The 27,946-nt window shown below is 40.2% G+C and overlaps 3 protein-coding genes across 3 annotated transcripts; 2 read left to right on the forward strand and 1 right to left on the reverse strand.

Annotated features, from left to right (window-relative positions):
• Nucleotides 1–58: 58 nt before the first annotated feature.
• Nucleotides 59–5,239, reverse strand: tchp (trichoplein, keratin filament binding). The gene is made up of 13 exons (XM_020100992.2): nucleotides 5,106–5,239; nucleotides 4,616–4,818; nucleotides 4,065–4,275; nucleotides 3,929–3,985; nucleotides 3,512–3,580; nucleotides 2,969–3,142; nucleotides 2,772–2,884; nucleotides 2,620–2,686; nucleotides 2,357–2,529; nucleotides 2,184–2,265; nucleotides 1,923–2,108; nucleotides 1,646–1,789; nucleotides 59–1,555 (listed from the first exon to the last, which is right to left on the reverse strand). Exons 2-13 carry the CDS (start codon nucleotides 4,804–4,806, stop codon nucleotides 1,514–1,516), a joined length of 1,509 nt encoding a protein of 502 aa, XP_019956551.2. The 5' UTR covers nucleotides 4,807–4,818; nucleotides 5,106–5,239; the 3' UTR covers nucleotides 59–1,513.
• Nucleotides 5,240–6,308: 1,069 nt separating this feature from the next.
• gltpa (glycolipid transfer protein a) lies at nucleotides 6,309–9,684 on the forward strand. Its single transcript, XM_020100890.2, has 5 exons — nucleotides 6,309–6,530; nucleotides 8,291–8,349; nucleotides 8,448–8,581; nucleotides 8,661–8,811; nucleotides 9,362–9,684. The coding sequence occupies exons 1-5, from the start codon at nucleotides 6,428–6,430 to the stop codon at nucleotides 9,542–9,544; spliced, it is 630 nt and encodes a 209-aa protein (XP_019956449.2). The 5' UTR covers nucleotides 6,309–6,427; the 3' UTR covers nucleotides 9,545–9,684.
• Nucleotides 9,685–12,127: 2,443 nt separating this feature from the next.
• Nucleotides 12,128–26,071, forward strand: trpv4 (transient receptor potential cation channel, subfamily V, member 4). Its single transcript, XM_020100862.2, has 17 exons — nucleotides 12,128–12,291; nucleotides 13,731–13,809; nucleotides 14,665–15,122; nucleotides 15,695–15,867; nucleotides 17,042–17,194; nucleotides 18,306–18,446; nucleotides 19,782–20,080; nucleotides 20,184–20,363; nucleotides 20,901–21,059; nucleotides 21,487–21,579; nucleotides 21,713–21,786; nucleotides 22,140–22,305; nucleotides 22,380–22,446; nucleotides 23,059–23,363; nucleotides 23,930–24,057; nucleotides 24,150–24,256; nucleotides 24,376–26,071. The coding sequence occupies exons 2-17, from the start codon at nucleotides 13,801–13,803 to the stop codon at nucleotides 24,465–24,467; spliced, it is 2,604 nt and encodes an 867-aa protein (XP_019956421.2). The 5' UTR covers nucleotides 12,128–12,291; nucleotides 13,731–13,800; the 3' UTR covers nucleotides 24,468–26,071.
• The last annotated feature ends 1,875 nt before the right edge of the window (nucleotides 26,072–27,946 follow it).

Consider the following 27,946-nt stretch of genomic DNA (forward strand, 5'->3'; position numbering starts at 1 on the left):
GCCTGTTGTAGTTGGAGATTTTATCATTTTTGATTCCTTGACACAAACACGGGACTGATTTGGTTGGAACATTTTTAGTTTTATTTATCAAAAGTCTAAAAAATTCAGGATACAAAATATGTGTTCCTTACAGAGCTCTGAAATTGCAAATAAAACCACTTCTTCTCTACAGATGCAAACAACCAGCCCTGGATTTTTAACATCAAGATGAACGAATGGCCTCACACTCCAGTTTCACTTCTTAAAAAGACATGGACAAGGAGAGATTCACTTTTTTAAACAAACATGTCCATGTGATTATTAATTACATTACATTTACAGATTGATAAAGTTGTTCATCCATTCTGGTGCTAAGCTTATATGGAAACAATAGGTGTGAACACATTGTGAACACATGCCAATGGTTGTCTCTGTATGTTGGTCCTGTGATTCGCTGGTGAGCTGTTGAGGGTGTACCCCACCTCTCTCCCAATGTCAGCTGGGATTAGCTCTATCTTCTCCATACTCCATACTGAAGAAGACATCCCTTCACAAGGTGTAATGTGGGACAAGATTTATGGTCTTGTCCAATGTGTCCATAAATGTATTTAAAAGAGTAACCAACAATAATATGGAGCTTCAGAAAAATACATTTTTTTAGTATGAAATTATCTCTCTTTCTTCCACAGTGGCTCAGTAAGAAAACTGTTTTTTGGAAAAGCAAAAAGATGGACTTTTCACCAAAAGAAAAAATTGCCACTTGATTGGATTCATTCCGGAGTGTATTTTTACATTGAAAGAGGAATGTGAATGTTGTCCTCATCTGTTATACTGAAATCATGTTGGGAAGGGGTCTCTTACGAGCCAGTATGGACCAGGGTTATTATAGTTAACGAAAACTAAGACTAAAACTTAAACTAGCAATGAAAAAATTATTTAGTTAACTGAAATAAAAATAAAAACGAAAAATACAAAAGAAACTAAAACTAAATAAAAACTACAATGAACAATGCAAAACTAACTTAAACTAAATTGAATTGCAGATAAAATCAGCTTCATTTTCGTTGTCGTTTCGTTTTCTCCCTCGATTCCTGCCTGTCCTGCAGGTGATGGTTCAAGAATGAAATTAAAGGACTTGATAAACCATATTTGGTGTCACACATTGTTTCATCCTTTTTCAGCTTCTACAAGTCAAGGCTTTCTCTTAATACCTGGAAAAACTAAAACTAAAACTGAATAAAAATTAAACTGAAACTAAAAGATCACTTGTTGAACTAACTAAAACTAAACTGAAATAAAAAAGCAAACTGAAAAACTAAATAAAAATAAAAACTAATGAAAATTTCCAAACTATAATAACCTTGGTATGGACAGGAGGCACAATTACAGCAATCAATAATTGTTAGTGTTTTCAATTTGGCATTTGAGTATTGTTTTAAGACACACTTGACACAAAAATGTGAAACCAATCCTTTAAGGATAATCACATCTAGATAAATACATAAATATACAGATCTGTTTTAACTCCACAGTTTTAGGTTCCCCATGTCCAGGCGGAACGAGGTCTGCTGTGAATCTGAAAGGGACAGTTTCAAACCTATTTTAATTCTGATAACTTACAAATTTGGAATATCAACATTCAAAATGATTGTTATATCATTTTTACCTTCTCCTGATACCCTTTCTTGGCCATCCTCAGCGTCTCCAGCCTCAGCTCCTCCTCTTGGATTTGAAGGGCCTCCCTCTCTCCCTCCTCGTCCTGCTCTTTCTGGCACTGCTTCTCCCAATGCTCTTGGCACTGCTGCTCCACCTACAGTGAAAACACACAAACAGCTTTAGGCCTGTATTATTACAAAAAGCATCTTGTCTCACATTGAGCTGTGGGGACTCGAAATTGTTTTAAGTTGTCAATGATAAACGATACCACTGCAGCATGTACCAACCTGAGCATTTAACCCTTGTATATATGCTGTCCTGCGACCCTCTTCTCTCTCCTTCTCCTGACGTCTGATGTCCTTCTCCAGCTCCAGCTCCTGGATCAACTCTTCTCGTCTCCTCAGTGATTCCTCCTGAGCCTTGCGGTTCTTCTGCACCTTCTGCTCCAACTGCTGCTGTCGCTCCACAAGCACCTTTCCAAGAAAAATACAGGAAAGTTAGTCTGTCATTAAATTGTTCAGCGTCAAAGTCTTTTGAAAAAACCTTACCTCACGCATGAGCCGCTCTCTGGCTTTCCTCTCCTTCTCCCACTCTGCCTCTCGTTTCTCCCATACACGCTGAGCTTCTTCTCTAAAATGGATGAAGTGCAGCGGTTTATGTTTGAAGAGAAGCAGGGGTCCCTGCCTGCGGAGTCAGAGGTTTCTTGAGTCTCGGTGCTCACCTGTGCAAAATGTCAAACTCAGCCTCCCGTTCTTGCTCTAACTGAAGTTGCTCTTCAATCACTTGTTTCATCCAGGCAACATCAGCGACAGCCCTTTCCCTTTGTGCGGTCTCCAGCCTCTCGTCCTCCTGCTCTCCTTCCAGCAAAGCTGCCAGGATCTTACGATCGGCCTCCTGGAAGGCAGAGTATTCAAAGAAGATGTCAAAACCCCAAAAATATATACAAATCTTGAGTACATTCACCAGCAGGTGAAGTAAACTTACCAGTTCCTCCTGCACTTTCTGCGCTCTTCTCTTCAACTGAGCTCGATATTGACGGATCAAGAAATATCTGGTGGAACATAAATTTAATTAATCTACCTTTAACTGTATGATCCCAAATGTGATTAGTTATCCAAAGAAAGATCTTCCCTCACCCCATCTCAGAATTCTTTCGTCTTTCCTCCACCTTCCTTCTCTCCTCCTCTATGTTCTCCAGCTCCCACTGCTGCACCAGCAGAGCCTCTTGCTCCTTCTTTAGACGAGTGGCCTGAGAGAGAGAGAAAAAAAGATGATGCTTAAACCTCCAAAATCCCCTTTCACAAAAGAAAAATCTTGCCCAACATCTTTGTACCTCTTCTTCCTTCATCTTCAGTTCTTCCATCTGTTTGCAGAGCTCTTCTCCTAATTTGAGCTCCTCTGCTTTCCTTTTCTTCTCCACCTGTTTAATCCGCTCCAGAGCCTCTTTTCGGGTGCGCTCATATTCATTTTCGAAGCGCGTCGTCTCCTCCTGCACTGCCACTTCTTGCTGCGTGTATAAAAAGAGATGGGTCATTTAGGGTTGGTGTCTAAACTTTCTAAATTATGTAGCAGATTGAGGGGATTAACCTGAGGAGATATCAGACTTGATACTGTGGTCACAGATGACATGAGCGCTGTTTAATTAAAAATTGATTTGTTACCTGCATCAGTCACATAAAAGGATAATGACAGTTTAATGACTTGTGGGTCCTATGTGTCATTGCCGGCCTGGTGAAGGTAATACTTCAGAGAACTGGGGAGCAATTGATCCACTTTTTGGTTTGACTAAAATGTCATATTGTACACAAACTCCTGCAGTTGACAAACACATCTTATCCGTAGACTGTTGTAAAAGAGTTGTGTTTGAATTTCCTACCTGTTTCTTCACAGATATCTGCTCCTGCCATTGGCTGACAACATGATCTTTATGTAATGCTGAGTCGACCTGTGGACAGTTTCAAAGAGCAAGTTCTGACAGAGGCGTGACAGAGATACTGATGAACTTGACCTCTGGCGGAAAGGACACCAGAACATTTTATTCTCCCAAGCCGACACTGCGCTCAAGTTAACAGAAAGTCATGGAATATCTGCATCACAAGACCTATTCGTTTCCAGATCAAATGGACGTCTTGTAAAAAGAAAAGTGTCTGTTTTCTCTACTTGCTGGGTTCTTCAGACATACAGGATGGTCACTAGATTCCTTTAGGCCATTTATCTGTTCATCAACAGTCAGACATCGAGGTAACAAGTTTGGCACGTGTCACTTTTGCATTAATAGTTAAAACTTGACTACCTCTCGCAACTCTGGGTTGTTTTTCTTCCAGTGCTCCCGCAACAGCTCTTGTGCAAGCTAGGGATAAAAAAACATAAGTAACAGGGATTATACACTGTATTGGAAAAGAAATATGCACCTAATACAATGCAGCTACCTTCTTCCTTCTCTCATCTCTGGCTGTGCGAAGCTCCTCAGTTTTTTGCAAATACTGACTTGTCAGTGTTTTCCTGTCAGTTACCAGTTCTCGGAGCTCGGCCTCCAGCTGGTCTTGTTCCTTTTGAAGCATGGCCCTCAGCAGATTCCTGCGCCGCTCCAGATTTGCCGTTTTCTCCTCCTTCATTCTCTGTTTATGGTATGACGACATACTGGGGGAAAAAGAGTTGAAAAACTATTTTCTTTCCATGTCACCTAAAGAATAATCAACAGGAACCCAACTGCTCTCAACGAGGCAATTTCTCTCTATTTTTCTAATCAATCTTGTAAATACTGTTATTTTGTTGATGTGCTCAGTAACACTCAGCATCTATTGCACTGCTGTTCGTCCTGGGAGAGGGATCCATCACATGTGGCTCTCTCTGAGGTTTCTGCGATTTTTTTTTTCTTACTCTTGTTGATGGTAAGGACAGAGGAGACAAATTGTGATTTGTGATGTTTCCTGCGGCTGTTGTTGATATCTCGGTGCAGCTCTGCAGGTGGATGACTTACCTCCGCTGGTAGGACCGACCGGAGCTCCACACCGCCTGTCTCTGGCCGCAGAGGCTCTGCTCTCTGAAGTACCGAGCATGCTGCTCCCACTGCTGCCGCCACCGGGCCTCCTGCTCCCGCTGCCGGGCCAACTGACCGGCCAGCGCCCGGGAGCGGCTGGGTCCATGGGCCGAGAGGTTCGGCAGAGCCATAGATCTGAATCACTGCGATTAAAGAGAACGAGAAGAAGTAACCTCAGCTTTATCCAGACTACTGCATGTTTTATAGAAACATGACCATCGCCAGTGTCTGAACCAAACCTTAGCTCTCACACCAACAATCATTATTCAGTCAATGCTATGTTCCTGCTAATCCTACACGTGCTGTTGTGATGTGACGTGTTTACTGTGATGAAAAATACACGAACACAGCGTCACACCGCTCACTAGCTCGTCCACACGGTCGCAGCTGAGTCAAAGCTTAAAGAACCCGATGAACAACATGTACTCACGCTGCTGGAGGCGAAGTCTGTTTCCTTTACTCGATGTTTGTTCAACTCAGTCGGTGGTTTGAGTTTCCTCTTTCCTCCAGTTTCTCTTAGTTACCGACATCACTTCCTAGTTACTCCCACGCTACGGGATGAAGTTTAGGTCAAAATGAGGAGAAAACCAGGAGGGAAAACGCGAAGTTAATATCTTTCAGACGTCGATACACAGAAAAATATGTTTTTCTTTATGAGAAATCATCAAGTAGAATCTATTAGGACAAATACATAGTTTGAGAGCCCACAAGACGTTTCAAGACAGAAATGTATCTGTTAGGAAAATATGGCAGTGATGAGTATCGATAATGTGCTGTATTTATTTGTTGCACACAAATGTTCTTCCCAATAATAATAATAATATCCCAAAGTTCTTCTTATTAATGATTTATAACTGGTCTATGAGGCTATAGTAGCTTTAATGAGTTATTAATCATTAATCACAGCTTATGGACTGAAGTAGTGACTTATGAAAAAGTTTTGGCACAGCTTCTTTTTCTTTGTGATGTTTTAGATTTAGATAGTATAGACTAATAATAAAAATCCCTTGAGTCATCTTTATAGGCATATTACCAGGTCAATACTGTACTTCCAGACTAGTCCACTAGTTGTCAGTAAAGCACCATGTTCGTGGACATTTCAAACTTAACTTAATCTAACCTAAACATAACATAGTCTAACTTTAACTCAAATATAAGCCTAACCTGACCTACACTTAACCTAACCTACACCTAAACAAAACTTTACCTAACATAATCTACACCAAAACATAGTTTAACCTAAACTTAACCTAATCTACCTAAAAATACATTTACCTTACCTAACGTAATCTAAACCAAAACATAAAAAAGAACTTTGCCTAACATAACCTTTGCCTGACCTAACACTGACCCTAATCTACCCTAACCTACACCTATACATAACCAACAGCTAAACTTTAAACATTAACTTAACATTAACCACTGACCCAAAAATCTGTTTATCCCAACTGAGGGCTCAGCTTTTGTCCCAAGTTGCACAACCCATCAGAACCTATCCTCAATTAATCAGTCTGTAGTCTGAAATTTGTTCCTATAAGTGGCTCATGACAACAACACACCATCTCTCTCTGTGTCTCTCTCTCTCTTTCTCTCTCTCTCTCTCTCTCTCTCTCTCTCTCTCTCACACGTACACAAACACACACACACTCAGAGTTGCCCTCCTCTCCCCTGGTGTCAGTGTAAATCTGCAGTGCGGGGTTGACAGCCTGTTGCTATCATTTCAGAGGTAAAGCGAGTGTCCGGACTAAAGCGATGGCTCTGCTAATGGAGCACCAGTTCAGGCAGCTGCCAGCCGACAGACAGGTGGAAACAAGACCGTTTCTGGAGGCTGTGTCATACCTTCCACCGTTCTTTGGTAAGTAAAGTTTCCACAGTGTGACATGGCAGAGACTATGTAGTGACATTCCTGGATGTGAAGTTGTGTGGAAATAAAATATGAAATCCTTATTCTGAGTTGTCACTGCCTGCAGAGAAATGATGCTCCTGCAGACACAAGTTTATTTCTATTCAGCTTATTATAATGACTGAGTTGTCAGAGGCCTGTAGTTGTATAGGCCAGAAGGATGGCACTGACAAAGTGATAATTATAGTTTTATAGTTGTATAAGCAGTATAGGCACAGAAATGCCTGGAAAAAAGGTCTCTTTTCAAAAGTAGCCCTCTGCAATGGACCCTTTTCCACTATTGTTAAATTTTCACGTGAAATTTGTTTAACTTTTATTAATAGACACAAAACTTGTTGTAAGGCAAATCTGTCACAACACTTCTGTCAGGCCCAACAAGACGATCTTGATCCGTTCGAATGATAATCTTTTTCGGGGAGATCGTATTTCTCTCCATCAAGCTGTTCACAATCCGTTATCATGCATAATTTAATCCACTCGCCAGGATTTTAAGTTGTGAAAATTGATTAGTCTGGTGTTGAGTTCCCGTTGCCCATTCATTGGTGGCATGGTGCACCATGGCATCTTTGTGCGACTTCATTCTGTATTAATATGCCAAAGGTCCTCTATTGAATTTGCCATGTGAAACCCTTGAGAGAAACCAAGTCTGATGGCGACATTAAGCTTTTCCTCCTTGTCACCATTGTTTTTTCTGACCTAGAAATCTCTTGGCCAACTTTCCTACGAGCCATTAAAGTACACACACTCATAGTATTGTACATTCTCACAGGTATTTTAGATGCCTCTTCCTATTGATTTTGTGGGCAATACTGCATTACAACTATATATGTATGATTATCTCATGTGTGGGTGGTCAGCGCTGGTCACAAGCCAAGAACAAATTATGTTACAAAAATATTCTTATCATGATATCTTTTAGCAGCAGCTTGTTTGACTGCCTTTAGCTTCCAGAAGCATCTTATGCACAACAAAAAAATGTATTCTAAAGAGGGTGTCTTTTGATGCTGTTAGTGTTGTGACGATGCATTACATCAGCACAACAGAGTGGATTTCGTCCCGGGTAGTTTCCACTAACGGCTCAGAGGCTGAAGCTGTGTGTTGTGTCAGTGGGTCAACCAGGAGCCGTGTGTGGTCGCCACTCGAGATGTCTCTTTGTTCACAGGCCCGTCACCAAATACTCAGATCTTTCAGCCGCCTAATTAAAAGACACCTAATAATAATACTCTGATGATTAGCCTAATAAGGCATAATAAGGTACATTGGCGTTACCTGCCGGGGTTATTGTCGGCTCCAAGAGTTTTAACTACTCGAGCCAAATGTGCCACATATGTCACTTTGGAATTTACACACAGATTCCATATCTGCTTGGTCCAGATCTTTGCTGCCGTTCATGATGAATATGTGGAACTAAATTAAATTGCACAAACTACATAACTGCAATGCAGCTTTTTAAAAAATAAAAATAACCCTCTAATGAAGCCTGTAATATTTTGGATTTGTTGAAGCTCTGGAATCTCTTATAATGTGTGAGACAGAGGGCAACACTGAAGAAAGAAATACTTGAGATTTTGAGAATTAGGTCGTAATTCATGAGGAAATTCTTAATATTAAACTGGTAATGAAGTTGTAATATAAGGAGAAACAATTTTTAAAAAAGACCTCATTCTCTGATATGATTCTCTCTCACATCCTGTGTAAATATTTCTCCTCAGACTGCCTTGGTTCTACTGTTTTTGCACCAATTAAAGCTGACTTATCTGGCAACATCACAGTAAGTACAATAAATATTTAATGTGACTTGAGTTGAATATGTTGTGTGTATATTACTCATTAATTTTTTACTTTAAAAACTTTTGTTTCTACTACTAGAAAATCAAGGCGGTCTATGATACCAACCCAGGACGGTTCAAGACGCTGCAGCAGATTTTGGAGGCAGAGAAGGAAATGCACGGAGCAGGGTGGCCCAAAGTCGGAGCGACCTTTAATCTCATGTGGCTGAAAAGGTTTGACAAATGTGATATTTGTTAGGGAGGGGGGGTTTGTGTTGTGAAGTGGTGTGCTCATAATCTTGTATTTCAACAGGGGTTTACGATTTATCCAAGTCTTCCTTCAGAGCCTCGTGGACGGTGACAAGGATGAAGACAATCCAAACCTCACCCGAGTCAATATCACCAAAGCCTATGAAATAGCCCTGAAGAGGTACCATAGCTGGTTTGTGCAGCAACTTTTCAAGGTCAGTTTCCTCCTTACATTGTTGGTTAATAGAGACTTGTATAGCCATTTTCAGACATGTTCAGCGAAGGATCTCCGGAGATTTGGATCCGGACTTTCTCTGCAGTTTTCCTTTCACGCATGAACAACGCAGCAGGAGATTCTCTGCTCAGACGTGTTCACAACAGCAACAAATCCTCTGCAGGATTCAGGTGAGGGGAGCTGCAGCAGGCACAGAGGATGTCACATGTTAATTCTGCTGCAGAGATCACTTGATTTTGTTTTCAGCATTGGCGTTGGTCCTCATCACCACAAACTCTCTTGACAACTTTTTCTGTGTCTTCTACGTGTACCACAATCACTTTATCCTCAAGAGTTATTTGTTTTCTTGTAGTTTTTTTCTTTTTTGCGTCTGTCATGTGTCAGAAGCATCACCACAGATCAGACATACACCCCCTCAGTGGATCTGCGGTGTTCAGTGCATGTCTGAAAGCAGCTTATGTTAGAGAGCAGAGAGCTTGTTAGAAAAATACATGTGGTGTATGATTTTGAAATGATTGTTTGATTTACAGGCTGCTCTCTACGCTGCTCCATACAAGTCAGATTTCCTGAAGGCGCTCTCCAAGGGTCGAGACGTCAAGGAAGAGGAATGCTTGGAGAAAATCCGAAAATTCCTCATCAACTTTTCTGCCACTGTCGATGCTATATATGAGATGTACAGTAAGATGAATGCCGACCTTGACTCCTCAGTGTGACGTTCCTCTTCTCTCCAGTGATCCGTGTAGTTTACAAAGTCATTTACATGATGCAGTCAGCACTTGTGCAGTCTACATATTGACTCGGCTCCCTGCAGGCCTTCTGCTGGTTCACTGTGAGAGTGTATTTGTAATACTCGCATCAAATGTTTCTGCACTTTCATCTTTGCTGCCTCTGGCTTTTCTCTTTGTGCCTTTTCCTCACTGTTGTTTTTTGATTCTGGGGCAAAGTTTCCCTCTTAAATGCAGCATTTCATTATTTTTCATTTGAGTCATGTCTCTTCAGACAATTGATCGACATTTATGTTCATGGTCATGATTCCTTAAGATTAAGAGGACATGTGAAGTGTTTGAGATACCACACAACTAATCACAATTCAAAAGTATCATCTGTTACAGTAATTATAGTTATAGAGTTTTGCTTATAACATTTTAACTGCTGTGTATACTGAAAAAAAACTATGTGAAAATTGTTTTAGTTTAAAATCCGTCCACCTAACATATGTATAAGATACAGTATATGTTACATCATAAAGATGAGGCCTGATTTACTGGTAGTGATACAAACAATCAGAGAATGCAATACACACCTCATAATTTGATTAAAGAAGCCATATGTCTCATCTTATGCAATAAAAGCTGTATTGTACAGTCAAGTTTTTACTTTTTAATGAACAGTTTCACACAAAAGTTAATACATTGTCCTAAGTAATTTATTATCTTACTACAAGTCTGGTTTGGTCTGGTCTGCCTCTGTTTATCTTGTCTTTACTGTGCAACTATCTTTGCTACTTTTACCAAAGCACTGCTTCATCAAATGTTACTTTCAGTTCACTCTGTCAGGAACTGAATGTATATTTTCTTTTTACCTAATTATTGAGGAGATATTTGAAAAAAAAAAAGCATTTTGCCTGATACATTGTTTTTAAATAGATGTGAAATTTCAGCCGAAGCTGGGTGTCAAATGTGATGTTTATGGACAGAAAGCTTGGATAGAGTTGGATATGTTGATGGCCTATGGTTCTGAAAATGTCTGTCTGGTTATTGTTTCTGGCTGAAGTAATGTTGCAGTTTGTACTGTGCAAAGCAACAAATTGTGTATTTTCAACTCAAGTGCAATATGCAATAAAAATATGAGCAACAAGTCATGTGGTTTTCATTTTCTTTTCTTGTAGAATTGCTTTCTTTAAGTTTTGATAGGATGTGGAGTAAATAAAGACATTTGCACCAGCTCTGTATGATGAAGTGTTTGTACTCCTTTACATTTATTTGTTGCCACTTTATATTTATACTCCACTATAAGCAAATAAAAAAGTATTTTACTCCACTGCAAATGTTACCATGAATTGTGCCTTAATATATTAAATCATATGGATATTGGTATTAGATATGATGCATTGTTATGAAGTAAATGACCTAATATCATATGATTTAGTAAAAATTATTGTCACCTTGACCAGTGGTGAAATTTTTTATGTAATATATGTTAATGCATCAGTAATATTAACCCAAAAATTATAAGTCTTAACAGTGGCCATCTTGCTTTTTAATGAGTTATTTTAGTTTAAACAAGTACATTTAGCAGATATATATATATATATATATATATACATGTATATATACTTCTGTATCTCTGCCTGATTAAAAAAAAAAGAAAAACTAATCTTAAATTTTTATTGAGTGTTTACAACCAGTCAGTTGGATGCTGTTTTGTGTGCAACATCCCGTCTTGGCAGACTCCACACCCTACTCCAGGCTGAACAGGAATCAGTTTCATTGTGCGATGTAAAATAGCTTGAGATGGTTCAGAATTATTGAAATATTACTGTTAGCTGACAGACTGGGACAGAGAGAGTGAACTGTCACTCAGATATTACATCAGCATGGACAACAAAGTTCTTACATAACTCTGAAAAATTCAAATATAAACATGATTCCGTGATAACTGGGTTCATTCCATCTGCTCCAGAAGTGCCACTAACCTGACCTGGTGAGATATTCTTTTAGACTATACAACCAGAGAAACATCCTCGTCTACAGCCTAACAAATTATTTATGTATTTATATTCTTATCTTTCATTTCCTGAATTGTAACTGTGTGTGTGTATGTTTTTGTACAAGCTGTTCCAAATGAATCGCTCGCGGTGAGATCGATACAATTGTTTGAATTAAATTGAATTGAATCCTGTTGAGACCAATATATCTTTTGAACATGTACGATCTGTACCCACAAACCTGTACTTCCTGGAATAAGCAAACTACACATGGATGTTGCATTTCTTTCCCAATAAACTTTATTATCCAAAATGTACAGAATAAAACTATGATCACAGTTCAATAGAATAAACCTGTAAAACAGATGTACCATTAAATCACACACAGGAGAGCACTCATGGGTAATTCTTCCATGCAGGGTCTTCAGGGAAAGATGAATGAATGAATGAATCTCTGTTGAATCTAAGGGACACGTTGTGGTGACACTTTACTGCCCCTAGCGGCTATAAGAGGAGTTCCTCTTCCGTGAGCTTTCAGCCAAACTCGTCCCACCCAAAGTGTGTGAAAGCATCCGTTGTTCTGGTGGAGCTCAGCGGTCATAGGAGCAACCAACTGTAGTTCAGTCAAACTCTCCAGGCTGGAAACACATTGATCCTGTAGATAAGAGGGAGAAACTCAGTCTGAGGGGTTTTCTGTGGAGCAAACTGCGACCCTAAGAATCTGAGAGAATAGAGTCAACTTGTCACATCAAGGTAAATAACTCCTCTGATTCTTATGGTTCTTTATTCTTCTGCTCACAGGTTTTTCATTCTGTCTCACTCACTGTATTAGTTAGAAAGAAGCCCTAACTTTTTAACAAGTACCCAACTTCAGGAATTTGATTAGTTGATATAGTTTCTTAAGAACATTTTTTAACATTTAATATTTTGGTCAGAACTTTAATAGCATGATCTTTATCAAAAAAGTATTCTCTAGTGATAATTGAATGAATGAATCCGTATGTTGATCAGATATTCCACCATAGTATCTTCTTTTAAAACTCTTTTTAAAAACGTTTCTTTCTTTAGGTTTTGTTTGTTTTTGCTTTATGTTGTTTTTTTAACCATTATATTGCTTTTAACCAGGTGTTTTTTTTGTTTCATTGCTTTATTTTAGCCACTGTCTTGAATTCACTTGTTTAAATTTGTAATTGCATTGTGTATATTTTCAGTTTTTGTGTAAACATGTTTTTTGAAAAGTTTAGAAAGAAAGATTTTGTTAGATTTGTTAGTATTACCTGTAGAGCCCTATATAGGGTTAGGGTCAGGGTTATAACTGTATTTTGAGAAATGCAAAATAAAGTTCATTGTTATACTTTTAAGGAATAGATTCGATCTCTAGATTTCTCTGTAAAGCTGTTGTGCTCCATGCAGAGCCTCCAGCCTCTGCTGTTGCTCTGGAAAACGTCACATCAGCAGCGACAGTGCAGGAAGTCCTGTGGCTCTGAGGGGAATTTAGAAACCTTCACTAGTGGATTGTCCCCTTACTCACCCAACAAGCGGGAAATATGTGAGCTTTGGCTCTACTTGATATTTCATGATCCCAGTCTGTCCCTCTGACAGGCTTAATACACAACAGGTCCTCACTCTCACCACTAAGCAACCTAATCCATTGTTCTTGGTCTGTTATAATAGTTTAACGAGGGCAGACTCATCTTTGTTCCTCTGTCTTTTTCACTATCAGATGCCTGCTGAAGTGTAAAGGCATGATAATCCTCATGTGTCAGATGGGGGTATGAATCACCCCTTGCCCTTAGCAGGACCCCAGCTCCTCTGTTTGTGTTGCTCCTTTACAGCTCGCTCTGGACTAGATAAGCTGTCAATGTCATGGACAAACTCAGGAAACAGCCATTCTAAAGGAAGCTGTGGAGAGACGTGAGGAAGTCTTGTTGAACTTAACTGATAGCCTGCTGTGGCTTGTTTTGTGGTTTGTGCTGGTGGGAGGCTGAGAGGCTGGGACATGTAGCACTTGATTTAGTCTTTGCATGTGTCTGGTGTGATTCTGTGTATAAGACGTTCTTCTGACCAGGCACAGGAAACAGACCTATACTGGTTTTAGCCTCAATCATTTGCTGTGTTATCCTCAAGCTTCAGAGATCCTATTATGTTCTTACAACACTGATTGCTTTGGTCTGTTTACTCTGTTTCTTCAGGGTGCCCACATGCTTCAGCATCATTTCCAGTTTCCCCTGAAGAGGAATTTGGCACATCACTGTAAAAGGGATGAATGAGGTACAAAGGGTTTTACTGTCAAGTGTATACTTAAAAATCTGTTTCAAACTTCCAGGGTCCCTTTAGTAATGCTGGATATTTTTAAATGTCTTGTCCATTTTGCTCCTGTCACTATTACTCTGTAGGATTTCCTTCATGAGCAGAGGTGGGCCACAATGACTACAGCAAACATCACACCTTCTCAGATCCCAAAAATGAATAACCTTTTATTAAACAAAACTTAAATGCTTAGGTCAAAGAGCAGAGCATCATTTTGCATGACAAATGCCACATATTCAGCAAGTATCTTTAATGTTTAAAGGCATCTAGTATAAACTATGAGAGGAATTCTGTGAGGATCTGAATGGTTTTTCATCCATACCTCTAAAAATCTTTTTAACTCTGAGATAAACTTCAAGAATTTGGTCTCCATTTATTTCCCTCCTTGAAAAACACACAAATTGAACACAAATAGTGTTGGGTGGGCGGTTGGCTAATTTCTAGTTGTCATTTGATTGCCTCCTCCTCTATATTGTCTTTCTTATTCATCATGTTTGTGAATCCCATATTCTGTATTAACTATCAGGATTTTTTTTTTTCATAAATTCTTTTAATATAAAAATTTGAAACATGAAATTCAAATTACAGTTTGCAACTATTCAAAACAGAATTTACTGCCTGAATGTTGGAGATGACAGAAGATCAACTGTTCTAATCTGACTGTTTCTAAGTAATAAAATATGTACCAATGTAAAAACTATCAAAGATGTCTGATTGAATTTGAACTGACTAAAACATTTTTTCGCATTTGTACCAACTCGTCTGACTAGCTGAAGGCCGTGCAGCTCACTCATTGTGTCGTGGTTTTTATTCCAGGGTCGTTCTGCTCTCTTCAGAAGGTGCCACCTTGCCTTGTCCAAGGCTGACACTCTCACCTCTGCGCCGGCCAAAGCTGATCTCTCTGTGGACGCAGGTGATGGCGAGGCCGCCCAGCCTGAGGCCGATGCAGCATTCCCCCTCTCCGACCTCTCGCACTTGTTCGAGAGTGAAGATGCCCCCCCATCAACTCAGGACACGAGCCAGGATTCAGCTGCTGGAGCTCTGGAGCTGGTTCAGCCCGGCCAGCCTGTGGACAGCAGACAGAACCTGCGGATGAAGTTCCAGGGTGCTTTCAAGAAGGGCATTTCCAACCCCATGGACCTGCTGGAGTCCACCATATATGAGTCTAATGTGGTTCAGGGACCCAAGAAAGCACCCATGGACTCGCTCTTTGACTACGGTACCTACAGCGACATGAGCAACCAAAAGAGACGCAGGAAGAAGCTTCCAAGAGGGTGAGAAGGAGCCTCACTGTCTCAAAACTGTAATTCATGCGTTTCCAGGATTTAATAGTTGTGCATTTTCTTTAAACTTCTTGGTTTTGAGTTTTGATTTTTGTCTGAGCAGCAGCAGTAAACCTTGACTGGACTTTATTTCCACGTACAAAAGGGCTGGGTGGAAAAATGCTGTCATAAAAACAAAAACCTCCCACAACTGCTTCTCTGTAGGAAGTGCACACACACACACACACACACACACACACACACACACACACACACACACACACACACACACACACACGCACACACACACACATGCACACACACACTGCAGTCCTTCATTCAGCCTGTTCACTGATCTAACAGAGAGGATTTTGTTAGTTGGTCTGCAGCCGTTGAGGTAATATTTAGGCTGCTGCCTGTTTTTGGCTACCTGTCCCATACACACAGAGGTCTTTTTATTAAAGCTCTGGAGGGTGCGGCTGATCGAGTAAAAGTAAAAAAAAAGTTATCAATTTTAAGATATCCCAGATTTAATAATTTTATATTCCACAGTAACATCATATTATGTTTTTGTGTGTCCTCAGTAAAACTGAGATGTCCTGTGATGATGGTCAAACAGATCCCCCAAAGGTCATGAAAACATTCAACCGCTCTGTCCTGTTTGACTGTGTGTCACGTGGAGACCCCGGGGCCCTCGACGGCCTGTTAGAGTACCTGCAAAGTCACGGCAAGAGGTTAACTGATGAGGAGTTCAGGGGTAAGACTAAAATTTGTAGATATCTGTGTACTGAGTTTAAACCAATTACCGATCGGGAAGAGAAAAGGTTTAATCTACAGTAGTTTACTTCTCCTCCTCTGTTCCTCAGTTTCTGTTGAATATCTCGACTCTGCCTTTGTTCCAAAGCAGAACCTCGCCTGTTCTACCTTTGACCTTTTGCATGAACTACTCGGCTATTTTTTTGCTCAGAGGATGTGAGAAGGAAAAGGTGGAGTGATGTCAGAGTCTTTGTCCCACTGAAGGCCGGTCCAAACAAAGCTTCTGTCTCAGGAGGTTTTCCGGCTCATAACAAGGAGCAGAGAAAACTAACAGCAAACTGTGGTCTCTCAGAGAGAATTAACAGGAGCCAACAGTCTTTACAAAAAAGACTTAAAACAGCAAATGGCTGCTTTGACCCCTGTCTTTAACAGTTTGTTCTCATGAACCATGAAACCTCCATGTGACAACTCCCAAAACTCTTGGTGGTCTTGTGTGTCTTAATTTCCAGCACAGTCACATTTTACATGGCTGGACATTAGAACCAGGAATTGTTCCATCACCAGGGTTAAGTGGAGGAGCTCAGTTAAACAAAAAAATCATTAAACTGACTCACTTGTGACATGTGAATGCCACAGTTTGCAATTAAGAGTGTATACAAAAACTAATCAACATTAGTAGGCCAGTAGTTAGTAATCAACACACTGGGAACTAATAATACAAAATAATGGATTAGGTGAAATATGTTTGCTGAAAGTGAAAAGAATAAACAGTTTAATACTCTGCAGTTAGCTGAAACCGCTGGATAATTGAGATGCCTAAAATGAATTATCAAATAGTTCAAATAGATAGTAAAATGAAATAGATTACTGTTTGATATTTAGCCAAAAGTGGATAGACAATTTAAATACAGCTGAAATTGATGGATAAATGGTAGAAATGACAAAAATCAGCTATAAATTAAATCTAATACATCAAATGATGGTATAAATAGCTTAAAGTAACACATGGATGGATAGAAAGGTGATGTTGATGAAGGTTTATCTGAGTTCATCTGATTAGACTTTGGGCAATTGACTGGGAGACACTGTATGACATTTACATGGGACTAACCTCTACAAACAACCCTGTCTAAATCCAGAAATATTGTTTGTCCTTTATTAAATGTTTCTAACAGAGCCATCAACAGGTAAGACATGTCTGCCTAAAGCCCTGCTGAACCTTTACGGGGGTCAGAACGACACCATCCCACTGCTGGTCGACATCGCAGAGAAGACTGGAAACCTCAGAGAGTTCATCAACTCACCCTTCAGGGATCTTTACTACAGAGGTAAAACAAAACTGAGAGCATGAACTTCCATGAAATGAAATCATTCTCAGACAAACGTCACTCTTCACACATGAAGAACACAGCAGGAAATTATTGGGGTCAGACGTGTTCACAGCAACAGAAAAATACAGGCGTCTGGGTAGAGCACACAGGAATCACACGTTTGTGTTGTGCATTAACGTTGGGCCTTAGCATCAAAATCAGAATCTCATCTTTCCAAGCTTTTTTTTCATCCTGAGATATTTATATTTTATTATTTATTTTACATGTTAGAAACGTCGTCAACACGCCCACTCCCTTGCTTTGAATTCTCCGGACATTTTCCTGCTGTATTCTCACACGGGCTCCTGAAAATGTCCGGAGCGGCTGAGACACTCCGACGTCTGTGTTTTCCAGACAGTTTATGTCTGAAAGCAGGTTTATTTTAACTGTACAGTTTGTAAGACTCCAGTCTCCTCATCTTCCTCTGAGTTGAAGCTGACAGAGGTTGTTGTTGGTTACTCTGGGTTTGACAGTCTGCTAGGTGAGGCCCAATTAGGGGGGAAAGGAACATTTTTGTAGCGACTGTACAGCTCAGTAACACAGCTTTGTTTGGATTTCACCTTTCCCATTATTAGTTGTGAGAAAACAGTGACAGGAGCCTTTTCACCATCTAACAGCTTGTAATACAAAATCAGATGTTCCCATTCATCATTAACTTTATTTGCGTCTTTACCTAATCTTCTGTACTTTTTAAGTTGGATTCAAAAGTTTTTTCTTTTTCACGCAGGAAATGCTCTTTATTTGAAAACATAAAAATATTTAGGGGCTCCAGTTCTATTGGTGGTGATCCAATAAAAACAACCTGCACATAAATTTAGCACTAACTCCTAACAGTATTTTTTATGACCTTCACTCTCGAGTTCATAGTTGAGCATCAGATTCACAAAAGATCAAAAGAAAAAATTCTTTAGACAAAAAGAAAGTATCAACACTGTTTGTCTTCTGTAACTTTCTTATTTGCCTGTCAACATTATTAAACTCTTGACACTTCAGTTGAGTAATTACTTCACATATAAATTGAGCAAACATGGCATGAGTTAATGTTTGTGTTGTTTTGTTGTGTTGTCAGGACAAACAGCGCTCCACATTGCCATAGAGCGACGCTGTAAACAGTATGTTGAGCTGCTGGTGGAGAATGGTGCTGACGTTTATGCCCAGGCCAGAGGTCGCTTCTTTCAGCCGAGAGATGAGGGGGGCTATTTCTACTTTGGTAATTACCTTTGTATGCTAATTTCAAATGAATGTTTCTGTATTTCTACTTATACCCTGAAACAGTCAGATGTAGAGTTGAGCAAAACTTTATTCGTTCTGTTGATTGTTGAATTATGTGGTGCGTCTGAGATTTCTGTGACTTTACTTCTCACTTTTTCAGTTTCCACGTTAACTCTCAGCTTCTGCTTCCCTTTTCTGTCTCTTACAACCGCGAGTTTGCTTTGTATAAAAGCAGCTGCCAAGATAAAACCGTAAAACCAGTGGTACATTTTCCTGGCAAAAGAAAACCTCCTTTGGCATGCAGACATGAGGTGACATTAGACCCACCCTTTCTTCTTTTTTAACCTTACACCCAAATGTTTTCTGAAGGGTGGCATGTTAAACCACCAGCAGTAAAGCGCCAAAAACACATGAAAAGAAAAGCATTATGTCACATGTTCAAGAGGAGCATCCAGTGAAAGGTGCCTGTGTTCTGCAATGCAGAAAAGTAAACATCCTCTGCTGGTGGGATGGACTTCACTGACCTTTAAGACCAGGAGAATGAATAAATCAGAGCCTGTAAATTAAACTCAACACTGCCCTCTGCTGGCTCCTGCTCAGCCCCTACCACCTCCATCACAGTCTAATGCCCAGAGAGAAAAAAAATTTATTTGTGCCCTTTTGATGATAATTATAGTATATATAATTGATTTTCACATCACTCTTCATAAACATTAAAAGAAAGGTGGCTGTTGTGGCCTTTCGTTTTTTTTTGTTTTTTTTTACAACCTAATTTTAAGAATTGTTTATTTGATTACATTCAAACGTTATGTTCCCCACTCGTCGCAGAGGAGGTGATTTCTATTTGCACTTAGCACGGTTGTCATTCCCAAATCCCAGCGTGTCCGGGCACAGTATGAGTAATTTGCCGCGGAGCTTTGCAGTGAGGTGAACAGGAACCTGGCAGGGCTGATGGCTAATGGGATTTAGACTCACGCTAACACTCTGCATGCACCCGTGCAAATCCATGAAGAGGAGCGTTTCTATGTGAGGTGACAAAGTAATCTGTCACCCATGGCAACGGCTCATTTTCAGCAGCTGCTTTTGGCACTCTGGCCTCATTGCGCCCCTCCCTCCAACAACTGCTAATTGTGCTGTTTTCATAGCGGGGATTTAAGTCACATCTTTGATCCATGTTTAGTATGCTTTGCAAAAACATACAGATGCCAGCTACAGTTCTTAATTAACCCTCCTGTTGATTTGCTTATTTTTAATCTGAGGTGCCATGCTCTCGATCTCCTGTGAATTCACCATGAAGTGACTGCTCCCTCTTTCTCTCTGCGTGTTTGCCCAGGTGAGCTGCCTCTTTCACTGGCTGCATGCACTAACCAGCCTGACATAGTGCACTACCTGACTGAGAACCCACACAAGAAAGCTGACCTGCGGCGCCAGGACTCCCGCGGCAACACAGTGCTGCATGCCCTGGTGCACATCGGAGACAACACCAAGGACAACACACGTTTCCTCACAAAGATGTACGACCTGCTGCTGATCAAGAGCGCTAAGCTCTACCCAGAATGCAGCCTGGAGACAGTGCTCAACAGCGATTGCATGTCACCTCTCATGATGGCGGCCAAACTGGGCAAGATAGGGGTAAGACAGGGACCATGATGCATCACTGTGTCAAGCGGCATCACTATAATAAGGCTTTGTCATCACATTTCTACATCAGGTCAGCTTCTTCATATTCCTCCAGGTTTTTCAACACATTATCCGACGAGAGATCAAAGATGAAGAAGTTCGTCACCTGTCTCGAAAGTTCAAGGACTGGGCGTACGGTCCGGTGTACTCATCCCTCTACGATCTATCATCGCTGGATACATGTGGAGAGGAGCCATCTGTGCTGGAAATCCTCGTCTACAACAGTCGCAACGAGGTTTTATTCAAGTTTACCTTGTTTTTCCAAAAGCAAAAATGAAATGCTGTTTCTCTCCAGATCAATGTGTTATGAGCCACATGGTTAAAGGTCCAGTGTGTAAGATTTAGGTGAAAGGTATGTATTGGCATTATAAAATAATAGACCCTTTATATTTTAATACTTTATATTAACATCAGGCACAGGTCCTCTCAATGGAGGCCGCCATGTTTTTTTTTACAGTAGTCCAAACTGGACCTTTTGAGTTTTTATGACAACTGAAGGCTACCACAGGTTCTCTTTCATGTTTGGAAGGAGAGGGTGAGGTGAGGGTTATTCAGCTGCAACATGCAAATTCACCTCTAGATGTCACTAAGTTCTACACACTGAACCTTTTAAGGCAGGGTGAATACAAAAAAGACAAAACATGAAAATGTCTAAAATGTCTGGTTGCATCAAATACCTGAGTGCAATAAAAATGACGTGTGTTAAGGGATCAGCATTTGATCTGATTGTCATTACGTTGTAGCAGCTTCATGTTTCTGGTCTCTTTGTCAGAACCGTCATGAGATGTTGGCAGTGGAGCCCATCAACGAGCTGCTCAGGGCCAAATGGCAGAAGTTTGGTGCAGTCACCTTTTACATCAGTGTGGTTTCCTACCTCATCACCATGATCATCTTCACACTTGTGGCGTATTACCACCCAACGCAGGGAGAGGTGGGTGTGATCCACATGGAAATGTGGATTGTTCTCACAGCATGGCTTAATATATGTTATAGGTTTCTGCCATAATAGCTTATAGCTAGTTTAATACCGTTTGTGCACAAAATGCTAATCTATCATGTACCAGAGCAGCAAAATTGTTTTCTGAATTTTTTCCAATAAATGAAATGACCATTTATTGCAATTTACTGAAGGAATATTTAAGTATTTGAGTTAAAACACTTACCTGCCCTCTTGCCAAGAGTTTGCTTTCTTACGTGTCTTGACTGATGCTTCTCATTATGTTTCTTTCTCTGCATACTGTATTGAATATGTTTTAGTGCTAAGAAATTCAGATTGAGTTGAATCTAAATGAAAAGAATATCATAGTTTAGTCCTTAATTCCCTTCTTTCTTCCCTGCTTCCCTTCCCTTCCTTCCAGCCTCCCTACCCGTACAAAACCTCTTCTGACTACACGCGGATGGCGGGGGAGGTCGTCACCTTGGCATCAGGAATCTTCTTCTTCCTCACCAATGTGAGTCAGCGAGGCTCTGAAACATATTTACAGATTGGCTATTACTTGTTTCACCATTGTTCCCCAGATCAAGCTCAGCACTGTCACAATAGTGTTGTTGTCGTGATGAATATGTTTCTCCTGCTTTTTGCAGATTAAAGATGTCTTCCTGAAGAAGTGTCCTGGGGTGAAGTCTTTATTTATTGATGGATCCTTTCAGCTGCTGTAGTAAGTCCCCGTCCCCTGTCCCTCCTCCCTCCTCCCTCCTCTCTCCTCTTCCTCATCTGGGCTGCAGCCCTTGCAGACTTTTACCCAAGGCAAATTTTGCATCCTCTTTATGGAGTCATCTAATTAATATCTCAACCTTCTCCCTGGCATGTTTTATAGTTTGCATCTCTAATTAAACCCATGATCCAAACAGAGCAGATAATGTTGAGTGCCTCTGAACTGTGATGCTTTAGATGATTAGCAACATGGCTGTGATGTCTACATTCTCTTGCAGTGCTCAACACCAGCAGTCTTCTTTATTTATTACTGAAAAGTTACGTTTATTTGACACAGTGTTCCTCTGTCTTCTCCAGTTTCATCTACTCTGTGCTGATTGTAGTCACAGCTGCTCTGTACCTGTCGGGCATTAAGGCCTATGTGTCTGTGATGGTGTTTGCACTTGTCCTGGGCTGGATGAACACACTTTACTTCACCAGAGGCCTGAAGCTCACTGGCACCTACAGTATAATGATACAGAAGGTTAGATACGGAACAGACAATTAATTCACTGTAAATATCACAGTGTGTTTTAACTTTCTTTTTTTCGTTCTCAGATTCTTTTCAAAGACCTTTTCAGGTTTCTGTTGGTGTATGTGCTCTTCATGATTGGATATGCATCAGGTAGGCTTATGTTCCTCTGATTTTAACAGTATGTCAGTTTTAACTACTACAGATAGAGGGGAATTTGCTTGTCAAAATACACCAAAATGCATTTTAAATGAGATTTAGAGACGTTCAAGCAAAAGCATCAATGTCTTTGTAAGTCCAAGGTTAAAATATAATACAACCAACACATGCAGCGTTATTGTCATTTCTAAATGGAAACACAACAACTGGTATGCACTAGGTGTTGCCTCCATTGTTGGCCAGATATTCTCCTGAACTGTCTGGTGTGCACACAAATGTTTCTTGTGCACACCAGCAATTAAAAAGTAAATTAATCTGACAAGGCCCAATATTCCTCTTATGAAACCACATTTTCAATCAGCACCACATACTCATAAATCACTAAACATAGATCAAACAGGGGGTTTAGAGCATTTCCACTACTGTGGTACCTAAAGCTGATAGGTGTACTCAACATGTCTCCTGACTGTGTTTTATATATTTAATGGAAAAAAACAAGAGTTGTGTGGATTAAGTGTATTTCTCAGAATGTTGAACTATTCCTTGTATCACATTTAAGTGCTCACACTGATCTATAACCCAACCTCCTCTGTTCCCACCCCACAGCCCTGGTGTCCCTGCTGACCGTGTGTCCTCCACCAGGAACTAAGTGTGATGATGGCTGCCCCACGTACCCAAAGTGCAGGGACCCTGACACGTTCAGCACCTTCCTACTGGACCTTTTCAAGCTGACCATCGGGATGGGAGAACTGGACATGATCCACAGTGCACAGTATCCCGCTGTCTTCCTCATCCTGCTGGTTACTTACATCATCCTCACGTTCGTGCTGCTGCTCAACATGTTGATTGCTTTGATGGGGGAGACGGTGGGACAGGTGTCCAAGGAAAGCAAGAAGATCTGGAAGCTTCAGGTGAGCTGCTTGTTGGTGGTATTTGATCATAAATCACATTGAAAATTTGACCTGTTAATGGGCGAGATAAAAAAGACCTAGGGAAATTATCGAATTAGTTTTCATAATCACCTCCACCAAAGAGGTTTCCTTTTGTTTGTTGGTTTGTATGTTTGTAACCAAGATTACACAAAAACAACTGAATGAATCTAAATGGAATTTTTGTAAAAGGATGTAGTATGTGTCAGGATAATACACATTCAATTTTGGTGTGGATCTGGATAATTATGGGAAATTATATTGATGTGTGTGTGCAAATTGGTGATAAAATAAAAGAGGTATCCACTACTCTAACTCACACTGTGGCTGCTGTGAATGTTTGCACCAAATTTCATGCTAATTTATCAAATAGATGTTGAGATATTTCCCTCAAAACCACAAATGTCAATCTTAGGCATGAGCAGAGGTTCACCAAAATCACACATTCCATAAATTTTGTTCAAACTGAGTCAACCTATGGTTTATTCATGACTTGTTTGTGTAGTTTGAGTGGAATAAATACATGTTTAAATAATATATACTCACAGTGGGCAACGACCATCTTGGACATCGAGCGCTCATTCCCAGTTTGCCTGCGCAAATCTTTTCGAGCCGGGGAGATGGTGACTGTGGGGAAGAACTGGGATGGCACACCTGACCGACGCTGGTGCTTCAGGTATTTTGCATGATTTATTTTCACTATCACTCTGCAGTGCCAATGCCACTTCAAAGAAAACTGTCAACCCCAGCACTGTCCTCATGTATCAGAGTGGACGAGGTTCGCTGGTGTCACTGGAATCAAAACATGGCGATAATCAGCGAGGACCCAGGCCAAGTCAACGTGCAGCAGCAGGGCGTTGGAGTCTTGAGGAGAGGTGAGATTCACACTGCACTCTCATGAATAAATGCACAGACAAACACAGTGTGAGCAACACATATATTCATTCACACAGATGAAATAAATTCTTCCTTCTTCTTTTTTATTCCCATCCAGACCGCTGGTCCACAGTAGTCCCACGAGTGGTGGAGTTAAATAAGGGTCGTGAGGCAGTGGTAGAGATGGAGCCTCTGACACGCAGGCGCTGACACCAGCAGAGTTCTAGTACTGTCCCTCTTCTGAAGAGACAGCGGAGAGCCATCAGCGTCAGTGACACGACTCTGCAGGGGACACTTTGGCCAATAAGTGCTTCGAATTTGCACAAATCTCATGTGCCTTTTGTTCAGACAGAGTAAAGTAAATATTACAGTGAGACAGTCAGTATTGGACAGAGGACTGAGAGCACAGAGACACTGGATGTAAAATGTCCTAAAATAACTCAAGTATGATTAAGAGAACACTCATTTTTAATTTTAGTCATGATCGATAGTTATCATGATGAATGTCACATTATTATTTCTATAATTTTAAAGACACATTTTTGCTCTTGAGTGAAGGTTGTGGCTTTATTTATGAGTAGACAATAGCAAACTATACAAATCCAAGGTAGAACAAATATGTGTTATACCTCCTCACTGTGCTTACATGATGCATAAGAATCACATTCATATAGTGGACTTTTGTAATGTTGCTATTGATGAAAATATTCTCGATAATTATTGATATTGTTTTATCATCCAGCTCTACCCTGAGATAAAAAAACAAGGAAAATGTGATATTAACGACAAAGTGAGCTGTAAACTATGATTTTTTATTCACAAAAAAACCCCATGAAAATGTAGATGTACTGTATCTCCACATGTTAGAGATGAAAACCTGAACACTCAGGGATTTAAAAGTTAAAATATTTCAGCATTTTCAGTCTCATTATATTGTTTTAGAAAACAGTCTCACAGGGTCCAGAGCGGCAAGAAGTATAATTTATGTATCATTGTATTAGCAGTGTAAATGAAGGTTTTGAACCATTTACACATGAGAAATATTTTTTCAAGACAACATTGCAGTAAATATTTATAAATGTATACAATAGAATTCAGCTTTTAGTTGCTTGTCTTTATTATATATATATATATATATATATATATATATATATGATATGTGCATAAATAATTCAATGTATATGCTAGTTTGTATAGAAAGAGGGTGTTTTATACAATATATTGTCTTTTCTATATTGTATCAGTCAAATAGTTTTAAAACTATGAAAGTCTCATGCTTGGACTGGCGGAGCAGGCAGCTCTCATTTGAACTGAAACAATGCACTGTGCCAATTTCTGATGTGTCCATTATTATATGAATACAAAGACATTGTTCCGAACAAGATGGGCATGATGAGCAGGTTGTACTTGTCAAGCAAATGTGCAAATATGAGACAATAGCCTTCCGTGTTACGGTTTGTCTTTGAATTTCCAGAGTTATTGTTCCTTTGCAGCTGGGGTATTTGCATAATCAACTCTCAGGCCTAGCCATTATGTACTTTCCTCTATTTGCTGCAGTGTTTTCGTTGCTCTTGGCTCAATGCCCTATACAGCAGCTCTCTCTTTCTGTGTCTCTCCTGAATGTATGTATCCATACGTGTTAATGCACATTGATGAGGAGCAGAGAGACAATACACTTCATTTAGACCAATTCATTACTGTTGAAGGTCACAGGTCATTGTTCACTATGTTTACTTTGAGATATGTCTATGCATTTCTTTTGGTTTGTACATTGCTGCACAGAACAATAAACACTGAATTTATTTATACATGCACACGGTAGTCTGTCTTGCAATTTCTGCATGCAAGGATTTGAGATTTTCTAATCAGTACTTGAATCATTCATATAATTATTTAATCCCAGAACATGTGCTGCTGATCAAAATCAACCAGACATGGAAGTTCAGTGCATGATCATACTACAATGATTTATGTAGAATGAAAGAGGATTGAAATAAAGAATGGTTTCATATGAGATTTTTATTTTAATCTGGTTTTGTACTTGGCTTCCATTTATGTTTTAACAGTTTTGTTCATAGAACTATAATCACTCTCTTGTTCTGTAATTCTTTGGATGAAAAAAAAATCATTGATCAACATACTGAATGTCAAAAATGACATTGTTGTTAGGCAACCACCTTCATAATCTGTTCCAGAAGGTTGTGGTGCCATTACGGATGTAAATTGTATTTTTTCGATTATGTCTCAATTATTGTGGATTGTTGATGACCTAGGGAAGTGCTGTGTCCAGTGTGAAGTTTAACCCTGACCTCCTTAACTACTTTAAACAGCACTTTTTCTGATGTTGCAGAGTATTGACACACTCATTTTAACCCAACTCTCATTTACTCATAGCAAAGATTTCGATTCCTGATCAGTCTTCCTCCTCAAATGATCAACTGTAGTTCCTCGTCTGGCCTGCTGATGGCTGCAGAGGTTTAAATTCCTCTGCTGTGTCTTACACATCCCAGATGAGGGTCTTCTCCTGCAGGCACTGTTGGGCACATTTTCAGTTTTTTACTACCGCTGCATGTATTGTATTGTCAGAGTTAACTGTTATTACCATAATAGGTTATAGTTTGTAGAAAGCCGTCCACTTATATTTTCTCTCCTGTGGATCTCAGGTCTCGTTGACCTCGCTCTAACACCTGCTACATAATTATGGGCTTTTGCCTTCGTAATGAAACCACAAGCTAGCAGCAATTTATGAAGTGCTTCCCTGCTTTTCACCTTCCGTCATTATGCCTCACCTTCGGTTTTCCTTTTAAAACGTGGTGATTCTCCCTCAAATTAACTAGGGCCTCCCCTCGCTTCCCACCCTCCTCCTCCTCCCCCTCCCACTCATCTCTCTCTCTGAGGCCAGCAGCACTGAAGGACACAGGGAATCTCTCGCCACCTCAGAGAAGAGGCTAATCCTCTTTGCCCCAACTTTAACTGGGCCACTAATCCTCCAGGTTTATCTAAGCAGTGAGCACCTAGCGCTGCTGACAACTTGGCCTGCCCTCCTCCCTGCAGCCTGTTAAGTAGGGCAGGGCTCGGTCCTGCAAGTGACACTGTCAGCAACTCTGGAACCCCACACTCGAGCTGTTAACAAAAAGGCCCACTTGCTTGCTTGCTCGCTTGCAGCATGTATGTGACTGCTTGCCACCATAAATGTGTCTCAACAAACTGAAGCGAAGGCCAAGCAGGATCATGTGGTAACGACCCTCATTTAGCAACTGCACATGAGGGAAAGTTGAGGTCTTAAAGGAAACGAACTAGCTTAGATATTGGCGGCACAAATTTTTCAACTATTGACCAGCCAGTTAAGCTTCAAGGTGTTTAAGCAGATGAGACTCAAGTGGATACTGGGCTGGACTTGGGCCAACTCATTCTTTATTCACTAAACAACACTTCAAACTGTCTGATGGCTTCAATTGCAACATTCATTGTCTTCCTGAGGTCCAGCAGCCAGATGCAGGGGCGGAAACCATATTGGTCTCAATCTCACTAATCATTCCACGAGCAAAATATTGCAAAGACGTTGATAGGTAAAAAGATCACTGAATTATTCTGCGGGCTCAAAGATAAAATCAGGCTCAGACCTTAATGAAAAATCCAGTAGCATATTTCTCACAGTTTAAAGTCAGCGCTAATTCTCCTCCTTGAAA

Source organism: Paralichthys olivaceus, chromosome 4 (assembly GCF_024713975.1).
Source record: "Paralichthys olivaceus isolate ysfri-2021 chromosome 4, ASM2471397v2, whole genome shotgun sequence".
Lineage (NCBI taxonomy): Eukaryota > Metazoa > Chordata > Actinopteri > Pleuronectiformes > Paralichthyidae > Paralichthys > Paralichthys olivaceus.

Bases quoted from the DNA above. Each gene is read 5' to 3' on its own strand.
- tchp (XM_020100992.2), bottom strand. From the start codon at position 4,806: ATGGCTCTGCCGAACCTCTCGGCCCATGGACCCAGCCGCTCCCGGGCG. The intron at 2,266-2,356 runs GTGAGCACCGAG...CATCCATTTTAG, and splicing joins GAGTTTGACATTTTGCACAG to AGAAGAAGCTCAGCGTGTAT. The intron at 1,556-1,645 runs GTAAAAATGATA...TGTCCCTTTCAG, and splicing joins AGAAAGGGTATCAGGAGAAG to ATTCACAGCAGACCTCGTTC.
- gltpa (XM_020100890.2), top strand. From the start codon at position 6,428: ATGGCTCTGCTAATGGAGCACCAGTTCAGGCAGCTGCCAGCCGACAGA. The intron at 6,531-8,290 runs GTAAGTAAAGTT...ATTTCTCCTCAG, and splicing joins ATACCTTCCACCGTTCTTTG to ACTGCCTTGGTTCTACTGTT. The intron at 8,812-9,361 runs GTCAGTTTCCTC...TTTGATTTACAG, and splicing joins TTGTGCAGCAACTTTTCAAG to GCTGCTCTCTACGCTGCTCC.
- trpv4 (XM_020100862.2), top strand. The intron at 17,195-18,305 runs GTAAAACAAAAC...TTGTGTTGTCAG, and splicing joins CAGGGATCTTTACTACAGAG to GACAAACAGCGCTCCACATT. The intron at 21,787-22,139 runs GTAAGTCCCCGT...TGTCTTCTCCAG, and splicing joins GGATCCTTTCAGCTGCTGTA to TTTCATCTACTCTGTGCTGA.